This window comes from Onychomys torridus, chromosome 13, assembly GCF_903995425.1.
Source record: "Onychomys torridus chromosome 13, mOncTor1.1, whole genome shotgun sequence".
NCBI lineage: Eukaryota > Metazoa > Chordata > Mammalia > Rodentia > Cricetidae > Onychomys > Onychomys torridus.
Window position 1 is genome coordinate 46,614,190 of NC_050455.1, and position 23,078 is coordinate 46,637,267.

At 39.3% G+C, this 23,078-nt stretch overlaps 1 protein-coding gene across 1 annotated transcript in view; it reads right to left on the reverse strand.

Annotated features, from left to right (window-relative positions):
• The window catches only part of Fbn2 (fibrillin 2), a 215,328-nt gene that overhangs the window by 138,106 nt on the left and 54,144 nt on the right, over positions 1-23,078 (reverse strand). The window contains exons 6-7 of the mRNA XM_036205263.1: positions 21,762-21,959; positions 11,091-11,216 (exon numbers count right to left, since the gene is read on the reverse strand). Coding sequence (XP_036061156.1) covers positions 11,091-11,216; positions 21,762-21,959 — 324 coding nt within the window. The remainder of the gene's footprint in view (positions 1-11,090; positions 11,217-21,761; positions 21,960-23,078) is intronic.

A 23,078-nucleotide genomic window follows, 5' to 3' on the forward strand; every position in this document is an offset into this window, starting at 1 on the left:
TATTCCTTCACACTCTCAAATCTTGGCTCAAAGAGCTGCATCTTAGTGACTTTTATAATTACTGATATAAAATGTTACAACATCACTACTTGATAAACACTCTGCTTTGTTTTTCTGAGGATTTGATCATGTTTAGTTCCATAGGTTTCCTTGCCTCTCATCTCCCCTTTGACTCTAACACAGTGTAGTAGTATTGTGTTCCCCAAAATATTGTGTACCCTAATAAACTTATCTGGGGTCAGAGAACAGAACAGCCACTAGATACAGAAGCCAGAAAATGGTGGCATTCATGCCTTTAATCCTAGCATTCCAGAGGCAGAAATCCATCTGGATCTCTGTGAGTTCAAGGCCACACTGGAAACAGCCAGGCGTGGTGACTCACCTTTAATCCCAAGAAGTGAGCCTTTAATCCCAGGGAGTGACAGCAGAAAGCAGAAAGCAGAAAGGTATATAAGGTGTGAGGACCAGAAACTAGAAGCTTTTCACTGGTTAAGCATTCAGGCTTTTGAGCAGCAGTTCAGCTGAGATTCATTTGGATAAGGACTCAGAGGCTTCCTGTCTGAGGAAACAGGATCAACTGAGGAACTGTCGAGGTGAGGTAGCTGTGGCTTGTTCTGCTTCTCTGATCTTCCAGCATTTACCTCAATAACTGGCCTTGGGTTTGATTTTATTAATAAGACCTGCTAAGATTCATGCTACAACACAGCATTCACAGGAGCAAGGATTTATATCTCTTTGGTTCCAGTCTCTATCCTCATGGTCTGCAAACGGTGGTTCTCAACCCTCCTTATGCTACAAAACTTTAATACAGTTCCTCATGATGTGATGACGCCTGACCATAAAATTACTTCATTGTTACTTCATAACTGCAGTTTTGCTACTGTTGTGAACTGTAATGTAAATATCTGACATGCAGGATGCCTGATACCCTGTTGTGACCCACAGGTTGAGAACCACTGGTCTAGAAGAACAGCATTAACTTAAAAGTTACACTTCTGAATGAATGATTCTGGTCATTCATTAGTGTCCCTTTTGGTGGAGGACATAAGGCTTACTGCACCTTCTATTTTGAGGAGACTCAAAATTGAGCTCCCTACCTTCTTACTAACACCACCAGGAAAACCTCGCCTATCCATTATAACTATTTATGGGAGAGAAAGTGCTATTTCCTGTGACATCTGTCACTCTACTTGTTCGGCAAACAAAATGGAGATTTATTTTAGATTTTCATTTTGTTTCTCAAGCATTAAAGTCCAGGTTGAAACCACTCCTCCCCCCTTTCATTCCACGGAGGACCCAGTTTTCTGTCACTGGCACACATCTAATAGCACACATGTAGTCTTACATCTATGAAAAAGGTGTCCTGGAGGCACTCAACCTTTCCTGTGATCTTCAGCAGACATTCGACAAAAGAACCCTGAGCATCACTTTACCATTTTTTTTTTCCCATGGTTTATAAAAGGAGGTGGGCACACACTAGCACTAGTGAAACAACACTGGGTTGTAGCAGTTGATCTAGCAAAGTGTAGTTTCACGATCACTGTCTCAGGCTACATACATTTAGTTACAGCAGTCTCAAATCTTCATTGCTGTCATTTGTATGAAACTTACCTGGGTGTGGGGAGTCGAACCAGCCAAGACCAGGCAGGAATTAGCTGGTCATCTGAAATCCTGTTCTACCTTCCCTCACCACATCATTGCTCTCAGGTTTTTCCGAGTATGCAAATAGACGCTCTAGTAGATCAGTTATATTTTTCAAAATTTTTGCTAGTTTGTAAAAGCTTACTTATTAGATGCTGTGCTGAATGTCCCCATTGAAATGATATATCAAAACTCTCAATAATTTGTGCCATAAAAATGCTGTATTTTATGACACACATTGAAATCTTGGGCAGGAAAGTCAAGCATGATGACTCTACCAACATTGAGACTTTAATGTTCTGGTGTTGGCACAGGTCCTACTGTCCTGATGTGTGGACACTTGACTTTGTGCTATAGGAACTCTGTTCACCTCCCTCTACTTCACACTTATGTGATCATTTCTTTCTACATGCTTCTTCTTACTTGGGGATAAAATTATTAAAATAAAATTAGGATAGAAGTTAAAAATGTGATCTGCGTGTGTGTGTGTGTGTGTGTGTGTGTGTGTGTGTGTGTGTGTGTGTCAATGTCATATGAGGTCAATGTACAAGTATTTTTCCCTACTCTCTATCCTCATCTTTGTCGTTATCATCATCATCATCATCATCATCATCATCATCATCATCATCATCTTTTTCTCCTCCTCCTCCTCCTCTTTCTTCTTCCCTTCCTTCCTTCTTTCTTCTGAGACAGGGCTTTTACTGAGCTGACTGACTCAAGTGACTGGCCAGAATGCTCCAGGGACCTCCTGTTTCAACCTCCCAGCACTGGGGTTACAGACACTGGCTGCCACCCCCAAGTATCTTACTTTGGTGCTAGGAATCTGAACTTAGACCCGTTACCCAGTGACTTATCTCATCAGCTCAGACTGACAGGTTTCAACGTTTGGTTCCCAACCCAGAACAAAGTCCATTCTTATACCCTAAAGGTTAATTTTTTTTTGTTGAATAGTTTTATTTTGGGATATACACTTATTTCAGCAAATTTATGGTCATCACCATGATGTCACCCATTGAGTCTCAAATAAAGAATTCGTGGGGGCCTGTGAGATGACTCCAAGTGTAAAAGTACTTGCTACCAAGCCTAACAATCTGAGTTTGAACTCCAGGACGCACACTGTGAAAGGCAAGAACTAATATTTGTTAGTTCCTCTCTGACCCCACCATTGTGTGCCATGGTGTAAACACACCAAATCAGTAAATATACAAATGTAATAAAAAGTGAGAGACCTTCTCCATACTTCCACTGAGAACTATGTCTGTAGCTTCTTTCCACTAGCCATTTCACTTAGTTTGAAATTAAGAGGTTCATTACAAGCTCCCCATACACTCCCGCCGCTGGCTCACTAAAAGGTGACAACTCCATTGTCAAGGTGGCAGCAAAGTTACTGAACAGCCACGGAAGTGGTCTGTGGGAAAACTGGGAAGGCTTGTAATAGGATTTTGGTCAGCAGGCTGAGCAGTCACACAGTCTCCCCCCCCCCCCCTTTAGCCTACTGCTCTGCTGTCTTTCTGGAGTCCCCATCACCCTCTCCCCTACCCAGCTGAAGCAGGTGGATCTCTGCAAGTTCAAGACTAGCCTGCTCTACAGAGCGAGTTCCCGGACAGGCACCAAAACTACACAGAGAAACCCTGTCTCGGAAACCCCTCCCCCCAAAAAAAGAGCAAGCACCATTCTACAAATACTCCTCCCCCTCTCTTTCTTTTGTTTTTTTCTGCTTTTCCTCCCATGAGGTGGGCACCCTTGAACCCTTTCTCTCTTCTTCTCTCCTTTCTGTCTATCTTTCTCATAGACTCTTTCTGCGTGGATGCAGCTCCTGGGTATGAATGACTTTCCACCTGCTGCCTCCCCGCCCCCACCCTATCTGCCCAGCATGTTTCCCTGCACATGCAGGAGACCCTGGGGAGTCCCCTCCACACAATAATTCATAACAGGAAGGACATCGAAAGGTCAGCCTGATAACCCCACTGCTCATAGCCATTCCTAGATGGTTTATGGGAGAACAGATGCTTCCAATTTCTGGTTTTGAATTAATCCCCCATTTTTCCAAATGAATTTTTTTCTAAACTTCAGTTCAATATAAATGTATCATAAAAAGCAGAATTTTTAGGTCATAGAAATTTTACTATCAATTTGTCTGAGTATTATTATTATTCCTATTTTTAAATAGATTATTAATATACTTAGATGGTTCAAAGAACGTCAAAACAAAACAAAACCATTGGCTAGGGTACTAAATGAAAAGATGCCTTCCCATTCTTTATTCAAGCTATTTATATGTTTTAGGATACTGAATGAGAATTCCCTCGGGTCCTTCCACTGATATTCTATGCAGAAACAAGCAAATACATGCATAAAACTGACCTGGTCCAGCAGGTCTTTCTTTAGGGTGATGGCTGGAAGTTGAGAAGATAGAAAAGCTGGGGTACAGGGATCTTGTACAGCCTATGTCTTATGCCCATCGAGTTTATTAAGAACAGCATCCTATATACTATTTTTGTGAGGAAAAATAGGATAGTCAGTAAAAAGCCATCATACAATGGGAAGAAGTCAGCTCAGTAGGGAACTAATCAAACAGTGTTGCACAAGAAGAACACAGATCTCAAGGGCGTCAGAGACCAAGCCCACAGCAGCTTTGGGACTAATAACCACAGTCCCTACACGGTGGGAAAAGTAGGGGTCTCAGGATCCAAAGCCACAGCTTTCCCAAGGTCCTGGCCTCAGGCCATTCCGCCTCTGCCAAGCATATTCCTGGTTTTAGAAAAGGATTTATGTTCCTTCACTATAATCAGGGCCTCAGGGAAAGCCTCAGTTTGGTCTAGCCCTCAACACAAACAATTTATCTTTTATATGTACATGTTTTACAACTTGCTTTTGTCAAGGGAAACATGTCTTTAATACATTTACATAAACATATAAGGCAACCACAATTTTGAAAAGGCTATCATTTCCTATTTTGTGCTTTATACCTATCAGTCTACTACTGAATATATTATTTACAGACAGGAAGACATAATCTTATATCCATCATTGTTTAACGATGAATATAGATTGGATAACATTTTAGGATTAAAATCAATGGATTAAATGGTAAATACATTTCTATTCTGGTAGTCAAAAATATTCCTGATATATTTTGTCAGGAATTCATAATCATGTCTACCACCTAATAACTTTAGTGAAACAGTTTTCATCAGAATTTTATTTCGTCATGGATTATAGGTTAAAAAATTATCTCAGTACTGGTTTACATATTTTTATTCTATTCAGGAAAAATATGTTTAAAAATAGCAGTCAAATAACAATTGCCCCTATCAACAGTGAAATCAGATCTTTGATCTTTTTATTAAAAATATTCTTATTGATTCATAGAATTTCTTTACATATTTTGAAAAATTTGTCTTTATCCATGCTAAGAAAAGCTCCTTTTTTTCAGTTTTTTTGTATGTCTTTTATTCATGTTTGTGGTATTTTTCTCTTTTACTAGCATGGAATTTATCTTCTTTAATAGACTAGAATTTACCAACCCATTCCTCTATAGGTTCAGGGTTGACAGAATGTTAGCGTATTCCTTCTTGGGCCTAGAACTACACAACATGTGGCATTCCAATCTAGTACTTTTCAAATTTGATGTCCAGTTATCTCAAAATCATTCATTGCATACTTGATCACCTCCCTTATTGAGTACATGATAGACATCTGTTTTGTGTTACTGGACTGTCTTCACTGAAGTCTGTGGGCTAGGCTGTTTGCTGTTGGCAATCAAGGAGAGAATAACTGGGAAACAGTCACCCATTGGTCAGTGTGACTCCACCAGATCTCTCTTGTAACCGCCTTCCTTCCTCTCCCTCAGTTCTTACATCTCATCAGAGTATATGTCACCTTAGATGGCATTAAAGGCATTGTTGTATGACCCACTCATTCCCTACTTTGAAGCTTTCATCTTATCTTTCCATAGGAATAGCTGAATGCACTCTTTTTTTAGAACTATTTCCACCCCTTCCATGAACAAGGGAATATTTCAGGTCTACTTCCTTAGCCCTGACTCCTGCTTTCCTAGACCCGTTTTCTAGAACCTGAAGTTCTAGAGTCTTGGTAAGCAGATTAATTCAGTGCAGTGGTATGGAATAAATCACAGTTTAGTGAATATAGAATGTGCCAGAAACCAAATAGCTGAGTATGGAAATGCCTCATCCAGAGAGGCAGCAGAACACATTTCAGTGGGAAATAAGCTTCTTAAAGAAGTAGGCCTGTGAGCCACTCTCCTGAAAAGCACCTGCACACTGGCTGTGTAGGGATGCTTCAAATGCCCAGTCTGAGTAGAGAGCTGGTGGGATGGCAACTCCTCTAGAGTAACAGAGCTCCAAGTCACATACAACTGTCACCATCAATGACATGGGAATGCTTCTTATGAATGTGAAGGCCAAAATGAAGACTGAAAGATTCAGTCTCATGCTTTCTGTGTTTGTTAGATCAAGGTTGAGGTGGTAACTTTTCCATTCATGAAGCTTCCTGACTCCATAGCCAGTGACCACAAAACTGCATCGAATTCTGACCTAGTTAGATATTCCAGAGTCCTGTCACAAACTGAGAAAAGGCTAAACTGTTCGGCTAACGCTCAATAGAGTCCTCTGCTGTGCTATGCCTCTCCAGCTCCCACCTGCCTGACAACCAAGAACAAGCTGGATCTCGGTAATGTCACGTTATTCACATGACCTGGAGAGAGTGCCTAGGCCCTCTGTGTCTCGGTGTTTTCAGTTGTGAAGTAGATTAGTGTTAGGAGGCCACCCTTCTGCTCTGTTGTGATAGTTCAGTACAGAAGCCAGTGTACACTGGGTTATCTTATTTTCCCAGTATTGCCAGACATTATAGGAAGGGCATAGTGAATGTGAACCATTATTATTACCACATGTACTCTTCTGGCAGACTCAGGCATGAAAAAAATAACAAAGCAACTTAAAATGCAGTAGAATAATTGGCAGAGGGAAGTATTTTTTATTATGGGGCTGGGAAATAGGTTTGGATATGGTAATCTCAACTTCCGTTGAGGGACTCTATCTGTTTCAATGTCAAAGTTCTAAGCTTTTGGAAGGATTTAAAAATGTTGATTTTCACCATCATTTCCATTGATGACCTCCAAGCTTTCATCAGCTTCCACTGCTAACTACTGTCTTCCCTCACTATCTGTTCCTTACATAGGCTTCACTCTAAGAAGTAGCTGGAGCATTTATTCTTTATTTTAAAATTAATTTACTTTTGGAAATGTGAGTAAAAGCAAATGATTTCCATCCTACCACAGAGAATTTTTATTGCCCCAGGTTTATCAAAGCAGAGCTGCAATAGTAGCAAAGGACACCATGCCAACCTTTTCTGTGAATTTCCCAAGCACAGATAAATATATTTGTTGTCTTCTGACTCCAAATGCCAAAATGCTTGTATAAATAGATCAAGGCCAAAGACTCTTCGGGATAAATTTTTTAAAAAAGCATCTGACACATTGAGAGTCACTAGAAGGAAAGACTGTGATGCAGCTTTCCTGCCTGCACAACACGCCAAGACAGAACAAATGGCTCAGGAATGTTAGAGAAGGTATCGAGGGAAGAGGGAAACACGCGCCGACATCTGGCACCTACTGGTCTCCACGCATGCGCAGAACAAAGCAAAACGGCATCGCCTGTTTGCAGAAGGAAGGCTGGGCATTGTCAGTGGGGCGTCACCATACTGCACGAAGGTACTTGGGGTCTCATCTTCATTTAAGCTGCACGGCTATTTCTATTAATGAACGTCTGAGCGGGTAAGTGGCTCAACCAACCTCCTCTTTGGATGTGAAGGCATCATTTACTCCACTGAAGAATCATTTGCCTGCTGTCTGACAGAATTAGGAAATTAGATTTTGGAAGCAAACTGGCTCAGGAGAGGTAAGCATGGCTGCAGAGGCTACTAACCAAAGAGAAGGGAGGAATGTCTTTCTTTCGACACACACAAACAAGTATGGATGTATATGTCTTCCAGATTTGGGTTGAGATTTAGGGCTCAATCAGTAGTCTACACTAAGCAGGAGAGGGGAAACGAGTCGCATAGCAGAAACATACCAGATCACCTATATAAAACCCAACAGACTCCATGAAGGCCACCAAGGATCAGGCGTCAAACTGAGGAGACCACCCTGAATCAGAATGTAAGCTATTCGTGCTCAAACTCCTAGGATTAGCAGATCAAAGATTTTACAGTAGTGAAGAAGGATGTTCTGATCAGTGAGCAGATATGGGAGCCATTATTCCTTCTTCAAAGAGAGTAAAGGTTCCCTAACCTTGGAATGATAGTACAACACAAGGGGGCAACAACACAGAAGATAAAAGCAACACACCACATTTAAGGTTTATCTGGATCTCCCAGGGGGGCAGACACAACAAAATGAAATCATTGAAAAAAAAATCGAGGTGGGTATGGAGGTACTCTCCAATAATCCCAGACTCTATAAGGGGAGACAAGAAGACTAAGGCAAACTTAAGACCAGCTGGGTGATAAAATGATTTCTAGGCAGCCAGGGCTGTATGATGAGATCCTGTCTCCAAATCAATCAATCAATCAATGAAGGAAGGAATAAATGAATGAATAAATGAAGAAATAAATATTTTTAAAGGGAAACAGTAGATGGTATAATGAAGGAAAACTTCTGCGTGGTGAATTTCCTCTTTCCAAACACGGTTTTATCCTGGTCTCACAGTTCACCTCCTTTTTGGACATGAACTCAGGTCAAACAGATCACCATTTTACAAACTTCTGTTCCTGCTCATCAACATTTATTAGTAAGGAGTCAGCCAAGTATATTGGAAATAGTTCTCCAGTATGGAACACAGTTGTGAAGAATGATTTCTGTCCTCAGGAATCTTACTGAAGCACTGGAAAGACAGAGTCAACAAACACATGCAAAGTGCAATGATATCACCATTCCCAAAATTCACAGCCCAGTGTTGTGGCTTCCTACTAAGAATCCCATCACCCCAGTGGCTCAGACGCAACAATGCTGTGTCCTCTTAGTTTTGAGCAGACAGAGGAACTTAAATATTAAGAGGTTTCTTTTACATGAACAAAAGCATGGAATTTCATATAGTAAAAACCGGAAGGGCATCACTTAAAAACAAATCTGCCAGTACTCCATTTTACATTTTTAACACTGAAATGTAAATACCTTGGTTTTGATAATAAAAAGCAGCTGCTGTGGATGTATTTTTATTTAGAACACCCATCAATTTAAACTTAGGACAACACAATATTAAACCATATGCGAATATAATTCAAAATCCAATATTGTGTACAGCCACAGCTCTGGTATTTCAAGGTATGCTTTGATACCAATTCAATTAAATAATTTTATGTAAGTACTGCTTGCTTTCTTATATACAGCAACAGTATTACCCAAAGCAAATTGATAATAGCCACTTTTAAGACGTATCTAAATAAATATGCCTTATAAACAAGTAAACTTTTCACAAAAACCTACGGGTTCAATTCCTAATCAGCCCTTGTTCCAATTCCTCCATTCCCACAAATCACAAATACTAAATCACATAATTCCTTCTGGGCAATGTTTAAATGGAGTTGGCTGCCTGGACAGGATGTAAGCCAAGACATGACTGGATTCCGGGCCCCGGGTGGTGCCTATGTTATATCAATAACTCCCATTCCCAAAGAACTAGGCAAGCGGGAATAAAGAGCAGCCCTGTCCTCCCCAGAGCTCTGTCTTGGCTCCACATGCTCTTTTGAGGAAATGTGATGGAGAAAGACTTCTTCCATTTTCAACTAAAAAGAAAGTCATTGTTTGAAGTGTAACTGAAATGTCATAAGCACTAGAATCAGCCAGAGGCTGTGCCTTCTTACCTATAATCAAAGACTGGCTTTTCTTCCCTCACTCTTGGATAGAGTTTGGAGTTTATTCCAGAAATTAAAAGGAGAGGGGAGTGAAGAAAAAAAAAAGTGAGCAATAGGATAAACTCCCCCAAAAACCTAGGCAGGAAAAATGGGAAAATGGAAATAAGAGCACCCATTTTGTAGAACATTCAATGTTTGGTTCTTTTCTGGTGCTAGTTCAGATAATTTCCCTCATTTGGCAAGTATTTTTTAACCCTTTCATTTCAAGTACACTGATGATCAATATTTTATTGAACTACTTGAATATTATTAAGAACAGTGTCAGAGAAAATGTTATTTGGTCCTTAAAATAATCAACTACATTCTTCTCACCTTCCTGTTGGGAGGAACCCAAAATTAGCTGGCAACAGTGTTAACTGTGTAAGATGAGCACAGACTGACTCTAAAGAAGTACAAGGACATGGAAAAGAGAGACTGATGCTAGCCAACAGCGCCTAGGATTGTGGTTGTTAGCAGTGAAACAGTAGTCTTCATGCCCACACACTAGCTCCTATTCAGATTCCCGTTTGCAGTGTACAGTTAAGTACTACGTTTTTCCCTTCCCCATTTTCTTGTCCATATAGATGGGCATGCTTCTTTATAACTGGTCAACATAAACAAACTATTGCCTTTTATAAAAGGTGAAAAGGAGAAATCTTAACTAGAGTAAACGAGGCTACTTTTTCACAACTGACTAGAATCATGATATGTTACTGTCTTTAGAAACTGCCTTTGGGCTAGATGGCGGCTCAGTGGATACAGACTTGCTGTACAAGCATGAGGATCTGATTTCAGATCTTCAGAATTCATCTAGAGGCTCATGGGATAGCATTTCTGTAACCCCAGTGCTCTCATAGTAAGGCAGAAGGCAGAGCTAGGAGAATCCAAAAGACTTGCCTCAAACCAGATGGAAGACGAGGACAGTCGCCTGAAGCTGTCCTCTAACTCTCATACACATACCATGGCATATTACACACCAAAGCACAGGTACACTGTCCCCACGCACAGGAGCATGTACATACATACACATAGATTATGCACATGTGCACATACACACACTAAAATTACCTGTGATTAAAGTAGGGCAATGGCTGAAAAGTTTCAGTACTGCTAAAAGTATTCTACAAACATACATGATCCTTGAAGCTACATGCACTTAGACATTTCTCAAGCTTTATAATCATGACACAGACTTTATCGCAGCTAAATTAGAACAGGAAATCTACTTGAAACAAATACACAGATGAAACAAAAACCTACCTTGTGAGAGAAATTATGTGAGGCTAAATGACTCTCACTCTTACTACCTCATAGCTACTGAGATCAGTCAAATGAAAAATGTTCACTTCCTTTTGGCAGGTCAAATCCTTGAAGGCTACAATATATGCTCCCCAAACCAAATGCTATAGGCTACACCAGCACTTCCATAGTAAGATAAAGAATCACGATGTTTTGTCATTAGTTTTCACAATTCCGAATGCAATTTCTTTTTCTTGCATTCAAAGTCAGCAGCCAGGTTCACACCCGATCATTCTCACCTTCACATTTCTGAGTTGTCTCACTCTGCTTGTGACCAGCAGGGCATCTGCATTCAAAAGAGCCCACTGTGTTGATACAGTTCCCCCCTTGGCACAATCCCGGAATCGCCTGGCATTCGTCAACATCTGCAAGAAGAAAACATTTTGAGCATAAACCGAACTGATTTGCAGACTCTATTGGTATTTTTCTTTTATGTCCGAGGAAAACTTTGCTCTCAAGACATCAGGGTGAGGGAAGCAGGTCCTCTCTACATGTCTGTTACTTAACTTACATAGACAGTATTAGGTATGCCACACGTGACTTCTGGAGAGCCACTGTACTGTTCTGGGGTGAGGAGAATCTACAGATTTGGTGTGCCACAGAATGCAGAGCAACAAAATGTTTATATCGCAAAAAGAGCAAGTTCTCTGCCCAATGATCTAACTTTCTATATTCAGTACTAATTAAATGTGAAATGAGTAAATTCAAGAAAATGTGAAATGACAAAATATAAAACAAAAACTTATATAGATAGATAATTACTATAATATTTGGGTGTCTGGGAATATAAGTAAAATTGATGTATCTTGTCAGTACTAATCACAGATATAAGAAAAAAATTGATTTACTAATATAAGCACTGATAATGAACACATCACCACAGAGTCTATAAAGATAAAAAAGATCCAAAAAATGAATGATAGAAAAGTACAAATGTCAAGAACAAGCTTATTAAGAATAAAGTATTTCTGTTAGTAATTTCATTCACAGTTTAATATATTTACACAAAGAACACCTCATGCCTCAGGGGATGCATCACTGAAGCCTATTAAAGATTTGCGGAAAAAAATTACAGAAATTTCATTCAAATTCTTACAGCACAAAGATGTGACACTGTCCTGTTGATGTGACTAACAAAACATCTGTCTGACATCAAAGCCAGACCAAGACATTACCAAAAGAAACACAAATAAAAAGAACAGAATTGGAAAATCTCTCTCCAGGACAGACACTCAAAATTTTAATGAGTCAAACTTAGTAATACGTGATTAAAATTAGTGCAACAGGACCAGAAGAGGTCTATTCCAGGAATTTAAAGGTTTTCTTAAAAGTAGAATGAAATGTTAATCAATATAGTTCATCATGTTAACAAATTAAAGAAGAAAAGCCATCATCAACCTACGGATTTAGAAAAACAAGTAACAGAATTCAACTCTAATTCATGATTCTAAAAGCCTCACTAAAGCAATATAACTTCTTTAATCTGACAAAAGTCATATGTGAAAAATAAAAACTATGATTAACAAGATAGGTAGAGGTTTTCAAAGATCCTCTGTTGAGAGTGTTTGAAGGTCATGCCCTCTCTTGCCTGTTTATTTCCTTGAGACAGGGTCTTGCTATATAAACCAGGCTGGCTTGGACACATTATGGAGCCAAGGCTGACCTCATGCTCTACCATATCCATTACAATTTTCATTTTTATATCTATGTAAATTTGACTTAACTTCTTTACAAGAAACAATGATATAACTGAGTAGATTTGTATGTTGAACTTCACAAATAAATTAAAAACATTATAAAAAGCTGTAAAAAGTTGCTACAATCAGTTCAAACTGAATGTCTAGTCAAAATGATAAATGACACATATTTCATTATAAGGTTACAAAATACCATGTGCCCTTGTCACATACATTTAAAACACAGAAGGAAAGAACACCAGAGAAACAACAATTCATACAAATGTGCAGTCCTCTCCTTAAAGGAGACTTTTATTCACATGTCCATATAAAGTCGTTGTCTGTGTATTGAACAAAAATAAGATACCAGGTTTGGTGGTGCATGCCTTTAATCTCAGAACTCAGGAAGAAGAGGCAAGTGGCTCTCTGTGAGTTCGAAGCCAGTCTGGTCTATATAATGAGTTTAATGTCAGCCAGTGTTTAATTGTGAGATCTGAACAGAAAGAGTAAGGGTATAGTTCATGTGTCCTTCGTCTCTTTTGTATAAAAGCATGTTAGAGTTTCTTATTACTTTTAGTAAACCCACGAACAGGGTATCCTTCGTGTTTAGGAATTGAGCTTACAAAAGACAGCATGCTTAACGTCTGTCTATAAAATTAGTGATAACAGTCCAAAGAAAGTTTGTATTAAAATTAAATTTCAGGGCATTTTTAAAGACTCTCTAGTTCAAACAAAAGCCAACTGGGAAGTAAAACACAGGACATGAAGTTAGATACTGAAAAACTTCAAGCAGTGAAGCATCACTATTCTAAAAGGTCCTACACTCCAATCCGTGTCACAGTACAGGAGAAAACACCTCTGGGGATTCTTTTTCTGGAATCAGAGGAAGGGTATCATAAAGGAAGCTGAAGCAGGAGGCCAGATTAGAATCCTTTTACACTGTTCATAAAATCTTGGCCTACACAGGGGATCTTCAGCAATTTTTCAAAGAGCGGAGAATTCTGACATGACAGTATTCATTGTGCAGCTGTTTAAAATGCATTTTCCTAGAAGGAAAAAGAAGCCCTTCATTTAGGAAGCCTCCAGTCTTTACAGCTACACAGTTTTAGTTTTAGATTTTTACAGAAAAAGCAACCATCACTTATTATTTTTATAGTTGCTATAAAATAATACTTTTAAAAATAATGCCCCCATAGCATCAGATGTTTTGCACGTGTCTGTTCTAAAGTAGTTAGCAGCGACTGTCAGTGTTCATGTCTTGGTGTGTTCATTACACAACGATCCTCTCACATTTAAAGTTGTGGCAATGAAACCCAGTACTTTCATAGTGAGTAAGCAAAATTAGCAGTGTGGATGTCACTGCAAAGTGGGGAAATTTTATATTAAAAGTTTATATCCTTATAAATTTATTCTCCTTCATTTTAGTGTTGTTAATTATATACCCTTCATTAAGACATCTTATTTTGAAATGATGAAAAGCTTTAAAAGGGATTTAAAAGAATAACACAAATTTACAATAATAACACAAATTTACAATAATAACACAAAGAATATTTTAAACGAAGATTTACCATTAGTAACCTTCAAAACATTTTTAATTTTCCTAAGTCATTTGGAGTTAGTTAGGTCTAGATCTTGTGACTCTGTATCCCCAATACTGATTTCTCCATAGAAACACTCAATTAAACCAGGCATGGGAGGGAGCTCATACCCCAGATCTTAGCCCTTGGGAGGCTGAAAGGAGGAGGAGCAAACGTTTGTGGGATTAAGGGCGAGAACGTGTTTCAAAAAAAAAAAGTTATGCTCTCACAGAACTATTTGTGTGTGTCTTATAGGCAGACAAGGCTAGCCACTGAAAGGAAAGAGGGAATTGTAAGGAAGTGAAACTGAAAAAATTAATTTAGAAACATACACCAGCACTGTCTGCAAAAATAAGAGGCAAGCCCAGGTTCCCAATTACAGCTTCAATATCTCAGACACACAACAGCAAACAATGAATTCTCCACTACCCACATGGTGCCAACGTGTTTCTGTTCATTCTGTCAATTCAGGCTCATTCCATTCATTTCTTCAAATGCTGGATTATTACAAATCACATGCAAAGACTGTACAGAATTAAGTTAAATCTCATGAAACTCAAACCTTACCTAACCACTTCAGTGCCTTCTACTGAAGTTATAATAATATGTTTTTTAAAAAAGATATGTTAATTGTAGTTTATGAAAATTCACTCTCCAATTTTTCCAAAGACTTGTCCTAAAAGGGCAAATTCATTATAAAAACTAGCATTCAGCATCACATTTTTAGTTCATGCCCAAATATGGAAAAATGTAGTAAAGACTTATAACATAGCTTGTTTATAAAGTATGGGGCCGAGGACAAGAAAACAATTATATTTGATGTTTATTTTTTCTGTCAATAAAATAAGTTCAATTAATTTTTAATGTGTTTTGTCTGCATTTATAGGCACCATGTTCATCCCATGCCCATGGAGGCCGAGAGAGGGAGTTGCCTCCCCTGGAACTGGAGTTACCGATGGGTGCTGGGAACTGATTCTGAGTTCTCTGCAAGAGCAGACAGTATTGTTACTTGGTGGACCATCTCTCCAGCTCTAACATTGCTGTTACTATTACTAATTCTATCAACATCACCTCACTGTCTCTGTCTCTCTCTCTGTCTCTCTCTCTGTCTCTCTCTCTGTCTCTGTGTGTGTGTGTGTGTGTGTGTGTGTGTGTGTGTGTGTGTGTGCAGGCATGTGTGCCACAGTACAGTTGTGGGAGTCAGAAGGTAACTTTCAGGAGTCATTTCTCTCCTTCCAATGTGGGTTTTAGGAACCTAACTCAGAAAAGCACTTTTACACAATTAGGCTTCCCCACCCTCCCAGATTCATTTTATAAATGAAATTCTTATTTTTATGTTCTGTATATATTCATTCCAATAGCTTTTATTTCCATAAAAGCAAGTGTGAGGCCTTGACCATAATAATTGGAATAATTGGTTTATGTCTCTCTGAAGTCTTAGATACATGAGATTTGTCGGCTACTACTCGCCATGGTTTGGTTCAGCCACAATCTCCACTCATGAGTGACATGAGAATTCAAACACTAAATGGTCATAATAACAAGCTGATAAACGGCAGTCTACTACCTGCTTGTATCCAATCTTATAACAAAAAAGAGCAGAGAATGTTTCTGTGTCAGTGTGCTTCATTCAGCAGATGCCACCATTTCTAGACACTTAAGTGAGAAAGCCAGCGGAGAACTTGGCATTTCCTCATTATGTTGCTCACATCATTCCACTGGCAGCACGTTTGTACTTCCCACGTACTTCTTACATCTTCACTCAGCCTCCACAGCTTTAGCCTCCATCACACATCACCTGAACTTCTGCTTGAACTGTGGAGCTCATTTCTTGTCTTCCTCCCTCAGCCCCTGTACTTGATTCTCTACAGAGCGACTAAGGAAATCTCATCCAAATTCAGATGAGAGCAGATTATCACGAGAAAGGTCGATGGGCACAAACTTTGCCCTCACAGTGTTTTGCTCTATGAGTTATTCTAAAGTGATGCAAGACGATGTGTGTGTGCGTGTGTGTGTGTGTGTGGGGGGGGGGGTTTCCTTATTTTAACAATCAAAGGAGATGGGGAAATGACTCAGTTGGTCCAGTGCTTCCTGGGGAGATGACTCAGTTGGTCAAGAGCTTATGGGGGAGATGGCTTAATTAGTCAAGTGTTTATGGGGTGGGGTAGAGCTCACAATTGGCCAAATGCTTATGGGGTGGTGGTGGCTAAGTTTATCAAATTCTTACTGGGGGGGGGATGGTTCAACTGGTCAAATTCTTACTGGGGAGATTGCTCAGTTGGTCAGAACCTGAATTTCATCCCCTCAAACCACATAACAAGGCAGGAGTGGTGCTGTCCACTTATAATCCAATGCCAGAGACAAGCAGATCCCTCACACTCATTGGCCAGCTAGTACATTTTTTACTTGCTGAGCTCAGGGACAATGAGAGACCTTGTAACAAAAAGAAAGTGGAATGACACCCAAAGTTGTCTTTAAAAACAAAAACAAAAACAAAAACCAACAACAACAACAAGAAAAAAACTAAAAAGCAAACAGAGACATTTGCCCATGGGATGCTTATTATCTTCTCGGTTAAGTTTTGTGCTTTTCAATCATTAGAAACCTTAGTCTGTCTCATAAACTTTTTCTTTGTCATTTTGTGAAGGTTTTCAGCGTCTCTCATCAATTGTCTTTGTCTTCTACTGTGTGCCAGTTTTTCTACCACTGTTGCTTATTATACTCTTGACATTAGGCCTTGTGTGGACGGCGCACCACTGACTCTTTGAGTTAAATGGATGTGTGTATGTACATGTATTGTTTGTCTTTCAAGAGACTAAGTGTTATGGTTAAGTGTGAAATGTCCTCATAGGCTCATATGCGTGAACACTTGCTCCTCAGCTGGAGGTGACTATTCAGGAGGGTTGTGGAACTTTCTGGAAAAGGAGCTTCATTGGATTGAGTTACTGGTGAGCTCGTTTTCCTGACTGCAAGTGCAGTGAGACCAGCTACCAAACACTCTGTCACTACATCTTCCCTGCCATGATGGACTGACTGTATCCCCTACAACTGCAAGCCAACATAAACCCTTCACCAAGTTGCTTCTTGTCAGTAATGGCCGCAATGGGGAGAGTAACTAATGTAAACAGTTTAAAACCTTTCTATTACCAACTCCATATTTTCTCAGTTGCCTTTATTTAATGCTTATAATTCTCCTTCTCTCCCTCTCTCTCTCTCTCTCTCTCGCTCTCTCGCTCTCTCGCTCTCAAGACCTTTTTTTTTAATAAGATAGACTTTATTATTTTTAATCTTTGAGATGAAAGTTGTGTGAACTCTGCATATATTTATATGTAATTCTTTGGGGGCATATTTCCACCTGCTTTTTTCTTATGTTCATTCTTTCTTGTCTTTTTTTTTTTTTTTTAAAGTTTCCCCTTCTGCCACCTTCTGTTACTGTGAAGGTCTAAGGTCCATGAATGAGTCAGGATGTTACTCTCTTTTTCAATGGGACATTCGTAACTGTGGATCTAGTTCTTAGTAGGGTCAAACAAACACTAACTGAAGGATGATGATGCACCCCACATACAAATGTTAAGAAAGCTTCCCCTGTCCCATGGTTTCTCATCACTAACTTTAACCATTGTTTCGGAATCTGATTTCAGAATTGTGAGCTGTTCTTAGTAAGCATCCTCTTGGTGTTTCTGCCAAGCTGGAATGGGAGATTAGCTTGCTATCTTTACTAGAGGTTCCTGTGATGGAGTTTTAAGCAATGGCTTGGATTGTATAGTAGTGGCTTGTGTTGACAGAATGTTCATTTAAGATTAGACTTGGAAATTACATGATTATTTTGGTCACTACAGACAACTAAGATAAATGTGTTTTGGCTATAACTATCTTTAGTAATTTTTACTAATCAGGATCATTGTCAAATCTCCTTTTCAACCAAGAACTAAAATTTAATAAACAAATAAGCAAATTTCCTTACCAAATTTTCAAATTTTGGAACAGGCAGAGATATTTAAAAGCCCAATATTTAACCATCAATGACGTGTTAATAATTGTATTACTTATGTCTTAATATAACTACAGATTTGAAGTGGATACATTCATTTACAAGTATTAATCTTAAGTAAAATGCCACTTCTAATTAGAATATTTGCCATATGTGTAGATAAAATGCAAACTATAAGAAAATACTATATGCATGTAAATAGCTCTTTACATAGGATATAAATCTCATAAATATTCCTGGAAGGATTTACTTCAACTATCAAAATTTTGAATTGACTTTGTTTTATGATAGCTTAAATGTAAAGGGTGACAGGCTCTAACTTCGGTCACAGTGTAATGTAAAATGGAGATGGCACACCACTAAGTGTGGATGAAAGATGGGGACAACACACAGCTAAATTTTTATAGAGGATTAGAACTCACTCTGCTTTCAACATTAAAGAAGCCAAAGATTGCTAAGCACCCCAAGAACACACATCTGACCCTGCTTATCTAGGTATAGAATATTAACAAAGACACAGCTAAAACTTAAAAAACAAAATGAAAATCTTGTTGTTTTCCTCACAGATTAAGTTTCCTAAAGTATCATCTTAATTTTCTGTTGCTTCTCATTTCCCACAGTTATTGTGTTTGGTACAAAACCACGATGCCGCATTCTTTTTGAAGCCATGGACCAATTAAAACTGTAACAGCTGCTGGGTAACCAACTTTCAGAGATGGCCTGCCTTGGTTAGTATGATCAGTGTTTTTGAGTCAGCATTAAGTGATTTTTAATGTCTTGTATGCATCTGACATTTGTTTTTAACTTTATAAAATTCCAACCATCCTATAAAGTGACTGGCCAAAATTACAAGAACAAAACAAAAACAAACAAAACAAAACAAAAACAAAAACAAGTGTGACATGTATATCAGTATGTCATTTTTAATGTCCCACCTCTCCCAAACTAATTTGACATAAGTATTCCAGAAATGATCTAGGAACAAGAGAAAATGAAATCATAGGAAGATGTAGCTTAAAAACCCTCTAAACTTAGGATTACCACATGTCCAGGAACTTCCTGACCATGCTGTGATCTTGAGACTAGGCAGAATGTCTCCTCTTGCTTTTCCAGACATTTTAACCATGCATTGTTTCATTTTGCTGTCATTACTGTGCTAATCCATTAGCGTTTCAAGGCAAATGAAGTCCAAAACTTACCTCTGCTGCATAAGGAAAATCAAGCGAGAAGCCTTGAGACATTGCTAACTCCTAACCACAGAATCTGAACATGTATGACACATCTCTTAAACAGTTGTGCTCTGAAATATGAGGCCTCTGACAGAACACCAAAGGAAAAAAGACACGCCCATATAGATGACAAGGTTTAATAATTTGGTATGCCTTGGCTGAATGACCTTTTAACCTGAATGATTTCTTTCCTTGAAATATTAAGTTTTGAAATATTTAAATCCTGTACCCATTTATTGGCTCAAAGAGTGTTTACGGCATTTGCTGTATGTATACTTACACCAGGCACTGTCATAGATGCCCGAAGCTCACTAGTGAATTAAATGATTTCTGCCTTTATGCAGATTATATTCTACAGGCAGGGAATCAAGCCCAGGACAAAGTGTCTTAGAAGTTGAAAGGTGATGTAGAATTTTTTAAAAAGGCATTATTATATAATATCTATGTAATGGATTATCTTATTTCAATAGTTATCTATGCCTATGGTATCCTATGTACACCAATTTTGGAAGTCTCTAGAGAACAGTAATGTATTACAGTACATCTACACATAGAGGAAATGCTCAGGCTAATGAGTGTTCATAAGAAAAATAGAGAAGTTTCCTATTCATAGTAAAGAACATTAAAATCAGCACTTAACACAGCTTTCATCCTTGAGGTCTTACCCGTAATAGTTACTAAAAAGCCCTTGTAAGTCCACAACTGACATGGCTTTCATTATTGATAAATACTCATTTTCTAATCTGGGGAGTTGTACTGCTATCCCCTCCATGTCCTTGTAGCTCTGTTTTGAAAATCACTATGACACAGTGATTAATTAACATCAGTATAATCACAGGTTGCCTTAACTGAACTGCTACAGCTGTTTTCAGGGTTTGGAGTATCAGCACACACGAGATGCCTTGGGGATGGGATACAACTCTAAACATTTATGCTTCACATGCTTGAACACAGAGCTTCGTGATAATTTTACTCAATATTTTAACAATTTTGTGCATTTTAAAAAAGATTTCTTTCTTTCTTTGTATATGTGTATTTCAGTGTGTCTTCCCAGATGAGTGCAGGTACCTCTGGGCACTAGAGAGTGCATTAGGTGCCTGGAGCTCAAGGTACAGGCAACAATGAGCCTCCCAATGTAAATTTATGGAACCAAATTAGGTTCTTCTGCAAGAGCAGCAAATACTTTTGACTGTTGAGCCATTTCGACAGGCCTCGGCTCTGCGCATTTTGACAGCAGCTTCCCATGTGAGGTCACAGTGGAGCTTTCCCCCTCATGGCATCGTGTCAGCTTTCAAAATGATCTTGGTTTGGGGAGCCTTTTGGAATTTGGATCTTTCAATTTAGAGGGGCTATGCCCATACCCTTTAATAACCACACTACAAAACTGGCAAAAATCTTTGGAGACTACTGTTGTTTTCCAATTAACCAAATTGCTCACAGTTTATTGTGTAGTGAGCTAAGGTTGCATGTGCTTTCTCAGCTGTAATTATGACACAGAGGAGGACACCGGTCTGCTTGCGAAACACTGACATTTACTCAGTGGAGCTGAAGGCATCTTCACTTCAGGCAGGCTTACTGACTTTAGTCTGAAACCTTCAGCTCTAACCTTGTACATGATTTACTTATAATAACTATGTCTAACTCCCGTGTCTCAAATAGAAGCAACACCATTTCTATCAATAATACAAAAGTCGTCTGTACACCCATTCAACAACTTACTAAGAGAGTATTTCTAAGTTCTAAAAATGGATTGAGTACCTGTGACATGAGAGAAGAAACTAATGATAGCAAGGCCTCTGCTGGCTAAAAATGAGTGGAACTAACTAGTAAGTACAGGACCATTCTAGGTACTTGGGTTGGACTCGGTGGCTGTAGGAGCCTCGGGCCTCAGATCTGCCCTTGACACATGTACCAGCGCCGCTTATGAGGTGTGGGAGTCCCTGGATATTACCTGGAGAGAAAGACATCGAGAATGGTCGGGAGAGAAGAAATCACTTCCTCCAGGAGAACTGTGTGTGTAGTGCAAGGTAGGTACAGAAATACTGTGCCATCAGAATAAAGACACAGAGCAGCTTGCTCTCTCACTGTATTGCATATTTTAAGAAGTAGTTTTTAAAAGTTATTTTATGCCGGGTGGTGGTGGCTCACACCTTTAAACCCAGCACTTGGGAGGCAGAGGCAGGCAGATCTCTGAGAGTTCCAGGCCAGCCTGGTCTACAGAGCGAGACCCAGGACAGGCACCAAAACTACACAGAGAAACCCTGTCTCAAAAAAAAACCCAAAAAAGAAGTTACTTTATTTTTCATCTTCTTCTTCATTAATGTTAAGAATGGAAACTGTCCATTAGGTGACTAAAATATAAATTATAAACTATCAGGTTTCCCAACGACTATCAAAGAGGTGATACTTGTGGTGGTAAACACAGCTGACTCACCTTGACAGGCTCCAGTGCGGATGTTGGGAATGAAGCCCCGGCGGCAGGGCTGAGGCTGGGCTGGACACATCTCACAGGGATGACCCCAGGCTCGTCCAATGGTGGCACAGCACAGTGTCTTCGTGCAAACGATGCCCGTCAACTGCCCCTGGCACATCTGATTATTGACTTGTGTGAAACATGGGCCTGTCCTGTAATCTAGAATGAGATAGAAGGAAAGACAGCTTTAATGGTCATGCACTAGTCTTAGACCCCACTACCAAACACAGAACAGAAACTTCCTTCTGAGCAAAGCATCTGAAGACAAGAGCCGTGAGGTTCATTGTGAAAATTTATAATTCTCCAATCAGGAGACGTGTATTCAGAGACTGCAGTGGGTTCTGCACTGGGCATTGCCATCCGATGGCTCATGGCACCCAGATATGCTTTCTTGGCTTGGATGATTTTAAAGAATTTCAATTGGTAGTTAACATTATAAAAATGGGAAATTTCACAAGAAACTTGTATTTCAGGCTTTTCTTGAATAAAACAAAACAAAACTGGAAGTTCTAGCTGTGGTAAACCCAAAATGTCACATGGCATGACAGGATGAGGAGCTTGTCCTCCTAAGACCCTCTCATTTCAATCCCAACCGTTGGCATGAGTTCAAATCCTCACATGGGCTCTGAAGGCATTGCCATTAACGATTATTCCTTCTTACCCTCTGAGTATTTTTTTTTTCAGACTAAGGTGGTCAAGAGTTTAGAAAGCCAAAGTGACCAGATGAAGATGTGTCTTGCAGACCAAAATTATATTTGGGCAGTCTAAACAATGCATGAATAGTTAGGTCTAATAAGTTGACATCTATCTCTGTATCAGTCTGTAGCTTTATAGTGGCTTAGAAATGCTAAGGGAGTCTTGCAGTCATGAATTCTTTACAGGCAAGGTAATGTTGGCTTCTCTTTGCTCTCTATCAGATGACTGTTATCTTACACTGCTCTAGAGGATGACCAAAGTCTGAGTAAATGCATGGCAGCTGCATGATGCACAAGCACTCCTAGGACCTTCCTGTGGAGGCCAGGACTCTTACACCTCCAAGAGTAAGGTCCAGGGTCCAGCTATCTTGGTGTCAACTTTATATCCCACCCTTAGGCCCATTGACCCAGACTCAATCTATTTAACAAAATGTTCAAGAGGTCTACAGGCATCTCAAAGCTTGAGGGCTGGCTCTGGGTATTTCTAGTCTACTTTCTTCAGGCTGTGAATCTACTTCGATAAACATTCTGGGTAACCAGCAAACATTCTTGTAGACAGAATGGAACTACCAATTAAGACAGC